Below are 9351 nucleotides of genomic sequence, written 5' to 3'. Positions count from 1 at the left end.
TTGTCTTGCCCATTCACCCTCTGAATGGCAGACATACACAATCCATGTCTCAATTTGTCTCAAGGGTTAGGACAGACTACAATCCACTCTCTCTCTCACCTCTGGTGTCTTGGGGCAGTCGGCCTTCTGCCAGACGAGCACCCCGAAGTGAGCCCAGGAAAGCAGGGACCCCAGCACATACCCCACGGGGTTCCGCAGCGTTCCACAGGCCAGGAGAGGGAAGTACAGAACAGGGTAGTAGAACAACGAGACAATAATCCAGTACTCTGGGGGGAAAAAAACACAACAGGAAGCAGAGGTAAGAAACTAAAACATTATTTGGCTTCATCCTATAGATACGCCCTCCCTCGGCTGTTACTACAGCGCCCTGCCTCAGCTGTTTGAGCTTGTGTGTCCAGTATAACAGCGGGGTACTGGTTGCTTAGTAAAGTCTTCCGTAATATCAATTCAAAGTGTATAAAGCTTTAGCTAAAGTCGAAAAGAAAAAAAGACACGTGCAGTAAAAACCCCCCAACATATATCATATTATGTAACAACTATTGCATGAATGTCGTGTTGACATATTGGACTGTTACACCCCTGAGCCACTCGAGCTTTTCTATTGAACAGGTGCCTCTCTATTCAAATGACTCCCAAGCTAGTAAATCAAACAGTGAATCAGACAGACTGTGATATCTGATTAGGAGTATGACTCACTTTCCACAATGCTTCACAGACCCACAGGGTTGTCTAGAACTGACACAAGGCTTGAAGAAAGACCTCATATTGGCAAGGCAGAATAAAGCTACAAAATCCATTAAACTTCTCAGTCACCCTATTGGTCAAGTCCTCTTTCATGAAAGGAGGGATTTTTACCTCAAGGGGATAAAAAAAAAAAAGTAAATTAAAAAAACACTACAGAAGAATATAGCTGCGAGCGGTAATGAACACAGTTCATAGGATGACACAGTGACAAAAGTACAGCGCGGACATATTTTAATGCAGATTTTTGTTATTCTCAAAGCCATTAAAAAGGTTGAGTATAAATTTGTCTATTATATGTAAATAGTTAATGATTGTATAACTATACAGGGTAGCCTAGTGGTTAGAGCGTTGGACTAGTAACCGTAAAGGTCTGCAAGTTCAAATCCCCCGAGCTGACAAGGTACGAATCTGTCGCTCTGCCCCCTGAACAAGACAGTTAACCCCCACTGTTCCCTGGTAGGCACTCATTGAAAATAAGAATTTGTTCTTAACCGACTTGCCTAGTTCAATAAAAATGAAGCCATTTTAGATGTCGCGCTAGCTGTTCAATCTGAACAGATTCACATGGTAATTTGTTGCGCTATGCTGGCTTTGCTTCCCTCCCAGGTATATGTTGCAAGGCATTCCCCCCCCAGGCCTGCTCCCTCTGTGGCTAAAGCCACTGTGACAAATGTGCAAAAAAAATCAAATACATGTAAATACTACACTCTAACCTACAAACTTCTTTGCTGGATCTATGATACTCTTGTTAGAACTTTAAAAACTGATACAGTTTTGATGGAATTTGCAGCTGGTTGTTTGTAAGTAATGAATCTGTAGGCTTCTGTTGACTTACTGGGCCTTTAAAGACTGGCGTAGGGAGTCTACGGACACTGGCGTAAGGAGTCTACGGACACTGGCGTAAGGAGTCTACGGACACTGGCGTAAGGAGTCTACGGACACTGGCGTAAGGAGTCTACGGACACTGGCGTAGGGAGTCTACGGACACTGGCGTAGGGAGTCTACGGACACTGGCGTAGGGAGTCTACGGACACTGGCGTAAGGAGTCTACGGACACTGGCGTAAGGAGTCTACGGACACTGGCGTAAGGAGTCTACGGACACTGGCGTAAGGAGTCTACGGACACTGGCGTAAGGAGTCTACGGACACTGGCGTAAGGAGTCTACGGACACTGGCGTAGGGAGTCTACGGACACTGGCGTAGGGAGTCTACGGACACTGGCGTAAGGAGTCTACGGACACTGGCGTAAGGAGTCTACGGACACTGGCGTAAGGAGTCTACGGACACTGGCGTAAGGAGTCTACAGACTGGCGCAAGGAGTCTACAGACTGACGCAAGGAGTCTACAGACTGACGCAAGGAGTCTACAGACTGACGCAAGGAGTCTACAGACTGACGCAAGGAGTCTACAGACTGACGTAAGGTAAGGAGTCTACAGACTGACGTAAGGAGTCTACAGACTGACGTAAGGAGTCTACAGACTGACGTAAGGAGTCTACAGACTGATTTAGGGACTCTACAGACTGATGTAAGGAGTCTACAGACTGATGCAAGGAGTCTACAGACTGATGCAAGGAGTCTACAGACTGATGCAAGGAGTCTACAGACTGGCGTAAGGAGTCTACAGACTGACGTAAGGAGTCTACAGACTGACGTAAGGAGTCTACAGACTGACGTAAGGAGTCTACAGACTGACGTAAGGAGTCTAAATACGTTTGACATATTTTACAGGAAACTAAATAGTCGCCAGTTATTGTTGCCCGTGGTGTAATCATGTCTAACCAGTGTGCTCATGGGCTCCAGAGTCTAGCTAAATTTCAGTCAGTAGCTATCCTTCTAAATTCACTGGGCACTGGATAAACCAACCATTAGTTGTACACATATGGCTGAAAACTAATTTGTAGCCAGCTGTTGTTGCCCATGGTGGAATCATCCAACCCACTGGCTCCCCTGAACCCTCATAAGCTCCCCGAGTCTAGAAGCAGTCTAGCTAACGCGTTAGCTAGCTAGCTAGCGTCGCAAATTAGCATTTCGCTAGGTGAGCTGTTTTACAAGTAAACGGCTGTGATGACTCACACACTGTAGTTAGCTAGCAAGCCCTGTTAGCACTGTAGTTAGCTAGCAAGCCCTGCTAGCACTGTAGTTAGCTAGCAAGCCCTGCTAGCTAACAGTGTTATTGTGTCACGGGAATGTTGGATTTGTCTTTTAATGAACTGTCATTGAAGTTGGTGGTTACTACTGGTTTCAGATCCGAGGCGAGAAAAACTGTCCACCATGTTTTGTGTTTTGGTAAGGGCTCAGAGTAAAATGTCACGCACCCAAGAAGCCTCAACCAATCACCCAATGGTTATTATTGACTTGAGGTCATTTCCATCTTAAAGGACCCATGAGCAGCAACACAAAGGACCCATGAGCAGCAACACAAAGGACCCATGAGCAGCAACACAAAGGATCCATGAGCAGCAACACAAAGGATCCATGAGCAGCAACACAAAGGACCCATGAGCAGCAACACAAAGGACCCATGAGCAGCAACACAAAGGACCCATGAGCAGCAACACAAAGGACCCATGAGCAGCAATATGTCATAATGGACCCATGAGCAGCAACACAAATGACCCATGAGCAGCAACACAAAGGACCCATGAGCAGCAACACAAAGGATCCATGAGCAGCAACACAAAGGATCCATGAGCAGCAACATGTGAGGTACATAGAAGCATGATAAAATTGGGTGTCCAATGAAAGGAACGCATATATAAATTGAAACTATTTTCCACCCTAAAAAAAAAAGAGGAATTAGGAAGAGGCTTTGATTTCTGGTCAAACAGATGGAAACAAGGGGCCTTAGAAAACACCTGCTAGAAGTTTTTAAAAGGAATTAGAAATACATCCAAACACAATAAAGTTGCTGTAAAGACATCTGCCAACTAATGTCAACACTTATATTTAGTTTAGGATTAAAAAAAAAAAATTCTGCCTTGTGTCACAGGAGTCGAAAGGGACAAACCAAGGCTCATCTTTTATTAGAGTAAAGTGAACACTTAAACAAAATATAACATAACGACATACAACAGTTGTAAGGTGCACGGACTATACGGAAAAACAACCACCCACAAAACCCCAAAGGAAAACAGGCTGCCTAAATATGGTTTCCAATCAGAGACAACGAAAAAAAAAAAAATGCCTCTGATTGGAAACCATACTCGGCCACACATGGGAAAATGAAACATAGAAATAGAAAACTAGAACCAAAATCCCCTAGAACCAAAACACACAAAACAAAACACCCCCCTGCCCCACACCGTGACCATACTACAATTACAAATGACCCCTTTACTGGTCAGGACGTGACGCCTTGTGTACGTTTATGAAACATTACCTTGTGCCTTGAAATACGGTTACCAAAAATCCATTTATATTTAAGCTATTTTCACATCTCTCTCCATCGTGAGGAAGGAGGATAATAAAAATTCACAGAAACAACAAGTAAATGTAGACTTATCAATTAGCAAAGTTTTTGCTGATCTCAATTTTGTTGATGAATTACCAAGTGATGAAAACTAAAAATCGGTAACTGAATTTTCCAAAAATTGATTACGGAATATCTACAATTGAATTGGCTACAATGGGAAATCACAGTACTCAAAAACAACAGCTGAAGTCACCTGCTACGGTCTTCGTTTCCACTGGTAACAGTTTTCGATCCACAGTGCCTTTAGACAGTATTCACACCCCTTGACCTTTTCAAAAATGTTGTTGCGTTACAGGCTGAATCTAAAATGGATTCAATTTGGATTTTTTTTTGTTGGTCACTGGCCTTCACACATTGTAGATAATATGGTAATAGAGTAGAGGCCTGATGAAACACACTTAAAAAGGCAAGGCTAAATAAGTTCAAGAGTAAAGATTTGCTTAACAAGTCACATAATAAGTTGCATGGACTCACTCTGTGTACAATAATAGTGTTTAACATGATTAATGAATGACTAACTCATCTCTGTACCCCACACATACAGATAATTGTAAGGTCCCTCAGTGAATTTCAAGCACAGATTCAACCACAAAGACCAGGGAAGTTTTCCAATGCCTCACAAAGAAGGGCACCTATTGGTAGATGGGTACAAATTTAAAAAGAAAAAGCAAACATTGAAGTTAATAATTACACTTTGGATGGTGCATCAATGCCCCCAGTCACCAAAGATACAGGCCTCCTTCCTAACTCAGTTGCCGAAGAGGAAGGAAACCGTTCAGGGATTTCACTATGAGGCCAATGGTGACTTTAAAAACAGTTAAAGAGAAACGCACCAATACACTAAACTGTCTACAAGACAAGTGCCCCTCAAACTTTTCACACCCGTACAGTCAGTTCTTTGACATGGGGGAAAGGTTCTGTTAGTATAGTCTACTAGCTTATTCACTCATTGTTGGCAGTGATTGTCCACTCAACAACACAACTGTAGGTGCTCATACATACAGATGAAGTAGGACGTTTACATACACCTGAGCCAAATACATTTAAACTCAGTTTTTCCACAATTCCTGACATGTAATCCTAGTAAAAATTCCCTGTTTTCAGTCAGTTAGGATCACCACTTTATTTTAAGAATGTGAAATGTCAGAATAATAGTAGAGACAATTATTTATTTCAGCTTTTATTTCTTTCATCACATTCCCAGTGGGTCAGAAGTTTACATGTACTCAATAAGTATTTGGTAGCATTGCCTTTAAATTGTTTAACTTGGGTCAAACGTTTCGGGTAGCCTTCCACAAGCTTCCCACAATAAGTTGGGTGCATTTTGGCCCATTCCTCCTGACAGAGCTGGTGTAACTGAGTCAGGTTTGTAGGCCTCCTTGCTCGCACACGCTTTTTCAGTTCTGCCCACAAATGTTCTTTAGGATTGAGGTCAGGGCTTTGTGATGGCCATTCCAATACCTTGACTTTGTTGTCCTTAAGCCATTTTACAACAGCTTTGGAAGACCCATTTACGACCAAGCTTTAACTTCCTGACTGATGTCTTAAGATGTTGCTTCAATATATCCACATCATTTTCCTGCCTCATGATGCCATCTATTTTGTGAAGTGCACCAGTCCCTCCTGCAGCAAAGCACCCCCACAACATGATGCTGCCACCCCCGTGCTTCACGGTTGGGATGGTGTTCTTCGGCTTGCAAGCCTCCCCCTATTTCCTCCAAACATAACGATGGTCACTATGGCCAAATTGTTCTATTTTTGTTTCATCAGACCAGAGGACATTTCTCCAGAAAGTACAATCTTTGTCCCCCTGCATGGTGGCGCAGGGGGGTCACAAGGAGATAATTAGTCTCTTCTTTATTGACTCTCCTGCGTTTCCCGTGGTGCTAGGCCTACCCTGGTTAGTTTGTCATGACCCCACTTTTTGTTGGCCACAGAGGGCTCTCACGGGGTGGTCGCGAGAGTGCTCAGGGAGGTGTTTAGGGGTTTCCGTTGGTGCTACTACGGTGGAAAGTCCAGATCAGGTCTCCACCGTGCACATTCCCCCTGAATATACCGATTTGGCTCTCGCCTTCTCTAAAAAGAAGGTGACTCAATTACCACCTCATCGACAAGGGGACTGTGCGATAGATCTCCAGGTAGACGCTGCACTTCCCAGGGGTCACGTGAATCCCCTGTCACAGGCGGAGATGGAGGTTACGGACACGTATGTCTCCAAATCCCTGCGTCAATGCTACATTCGGTCCTCCACTTCACCTGCCGCCTCGAGTTTCTTTTTTGTGAAGAAGGAGGAGAGAGGTCTGCGCCTCTATTGACTATCGGGGTCTGAATCAGATCACTGTGAGGTATAGTTACCCGCTACCATTCATAGCCACAGCGATTCAATCAATGCACGGGGCACGCGTCTTCACCAAACTAGATCTCAGGAGCGCTTACAACCTGATGCGTTTCTGGGAAGGAGACGAGTGGAAGACGGCTTTCAGTACCACCTCAGGGCACTATGAGTACCTCGTCATGCCGTACGGGTTGATGAATGCTCCATCAGTCTTCCAGGCCTTTGTAGACGAGATTTTCAGGGACCTGCACGGGCAGGGTATAGTGGTGTATATTGATGACATTCTGATATACTCCGCTACACGCGCCGAGCATGTGTCCCTGGTGCGCAGGGTGCTTGATCGCCTGTTGGAGCATGACCAGTATGTATGTCACAGCTGAGAAATGCCTGTTCTTTCAGCAGTCTGTCTCCTTCCTAGGGACCGCATTACCACCACAGGGTTGGAGATGGAGAGTGACCCCATTTCAGCCGTGCGTAATTGGCCGACTCCAACCACGGTAAAGGAGGTGCAGCGATTCTTAGGGTTTGCCAACTACTACCGGAGGTTTATCCGGGGTTTTGGTCAGGTAGCGGCTCCCATTACCTCACTGCTGAAGGGGGGCCTGGTGCATTTGCAGTGGTCGGCTGAGGCAGACAGGGCTTTTGGTCACCTGAGGGCTCTGTTTACCTCGGCTCCCATGCTGGCCCATCCAGATCCATTGGCTTGAGGGGGCTAAACACCCTTTCCTCATCTGGACTGACCACCGCAATCTGGAGTACATCCGGGCAGCGAGGAGATTGAACCCTCGCCAGGCAAGGTGGGCCATGTTTTTCACCCGTCTCACCCGTCTTATGTTTACCCTTTCCTACAGACCAGGCTCCCAGAAGGTGAAGGCAGACGCATTGTCCCGGCTGTATGACACAGAGGAGCAGCACATGGATCCCACTCCCATAATCCCAGCCTCCTGCCTGATGGCGCCGGTAGTGTGGGAGCTGGACGCGGACATTGAGCAGGCGTTACGTGCAGAGCCCGCTCCCGTCCAGTGTCCCGCTGGGCGTCTGTATGTCCCGTCTGCTGTTCGTAACTGGTTGATCTATTGGGTCACACGTCACCCTCCTCTGGTCATCCTGGGATCGGTCGGACAGTGCGCTGTTTGAGCTGGGAGGTACTGGTGGCCCACCTTGGCTAAGGACGTGAGGGTTTATGTTTCCTCCTGCTCGGTGTGTGCCCAGTGTAAGGCTCCTAGACACCTGCCCAGATGGAAGTTACACCCCTTACCCGTTCCACAACAGCCTTGGTTGCACCTGTCAGTGAATTTTCTAACCGATCTCCCCTCTCACAGGGTAACACCGCGATCCTGGTCGTTGTGGATCGTTTCTCTAAGTCCTGTCGTCTACTCCCTCTGCCCGGTCTTCCTACGGCCCTACAGACTGCAGAGGCCTTGTTTACACACGTCTTCCGGCACTACGGGGTGCCTGAGGATATAGGGTCTGATCGGGGTCCCCAGTTCACGTCGAGAGTCTGGGAGGCGATCATGGAAAGTCTGGGGGTCTCGATCAGCCTTACTTCAGGGTTTCAGGGTTGTCCCATTATGATTATTGTGTTTTTGTTCACGTTGATTTTTATGCTGCTGGAGCTGCGCGTCAAGGGGGGGGGGTACTGTCACGACTTCCGCCGAAGTCGGTCCCTCTCGTTGTTCGGGCAACGTTCGGCGGTCGACGTCACCGGTCTTCCGGCCATCGCTGATCAACCTTTCATTTTCCATTTGTTTTGTCTTGTCTTCCCACACACCTGGTTTCAATCACATCAATTACATCTTGTGTATTTAACCCTCTGTTCCCCACATGTCCTTGTCCGATATTGTTTACTGTAAGTGCTTGTGCACGTTATGTCTGGGGTTGTGTCCCATTATGATTATTGTGTTTTTGTTCACGTTGATTTTTATCATTAAACTGTGCCGTTGTAACACAGTCTTTGCTCTCCTGCGCCTGACCTCTCTGCCGCCAGTACGCACTACAGAATACCGGACCAAATTTATGGCGTCTGCAGGAGCAGGTACCCCTGGTATAGGGGTGGAGGAGCACGTCCGGGAGCACGCCTTACAGTGAGAGAAAGACGAAAATGCAATTAGGCATTCATGGGCAATCGTTGTGTACTGTCTGTATTCCTACTGTAGCAGCATGGTGTAGAATATGAGACTTCTCACAGACACATGTTAGCTAGCTAGCTAGCTAGCTAGCAGCACACACACTGTATAGTTACTCCAAGACTAATTTGAGACATCAAATTAAAATCAAAACGTCATTCCTTTACTCTCCGCCATCATCAAAACATTTATCCAGTTTTGCTCCTATTGAGAGGCACTGAGGCTAGCTAGGCTAGTTATTAACTAGCCTGCTGTAACATTAGACAACAGTATATTTCAGGTTTAGTAAACACAGCTAGCTAGCTAAACATGGCTAGCTTGGCTTGTAGTGGTACTAGCAAGACCCGTTATGGCCAAAAGGATCACCAAATTGTACTGTACTGAACAACACCGCCTTGTGTAAAAAGAGAGCTTATTTTGCTAGCTAGCTACCAACAGAAAAACAACTTACTCGTTGGTCATTTGCCCTCCTGTTCCAGGTGTTCTATGCTACCGTCCCAGTTGATCTGCAGCGACCCTCTCCTGTAAGAACTATCCGTGATCAAATTTGTTGCAGAACAGACTTTTTTCTTTTCTTTTGTCTGCTTGGCTGGACAGCACACGCAGACAACCGTATGTACTCGCTGCTTGCGTGATCGTGCCGTCAGCGAAACACACCGGCCACAATAGTTG

General features: G+C 46.2%; 1 protein-coding gene across 1 annotated transcript in view; it reads right to left on the bottom strand.

The window, feature by feature from the left end:
- Positions 1-9351, bottom strand: part of stra6 (signaling receptor and transporter of retinol STRA6) — a 71463-nt gene that overhangs the window by 42628 nt on the left and 19484 nt on the right. The window contains exon 6 of the mRNA XM_082968228.1: positions 100-266. Coding sequence (XP_082824354.1) covers positions 100-266 — 167 coding nt within the window. The remainder of the gene's footprint in view (positions 1-99; positions 267-9351) is intronic.

Source organism: Salmo salar, chromosome 23 (assembly GCF_965601325.2).
Source record: "Salmo salar chromosome 23, fSalSal1, whole genome shotgun sequence".
Lineage (NCBI taxonomy): Eukaryota > Metazoa > Chordata > Actinopteri > Salmoniformes > Salmonidae > Salmo > Salmo salar.
This window is presented reverse-complemented; position numbering and strand designations above follow the sequence as displayed.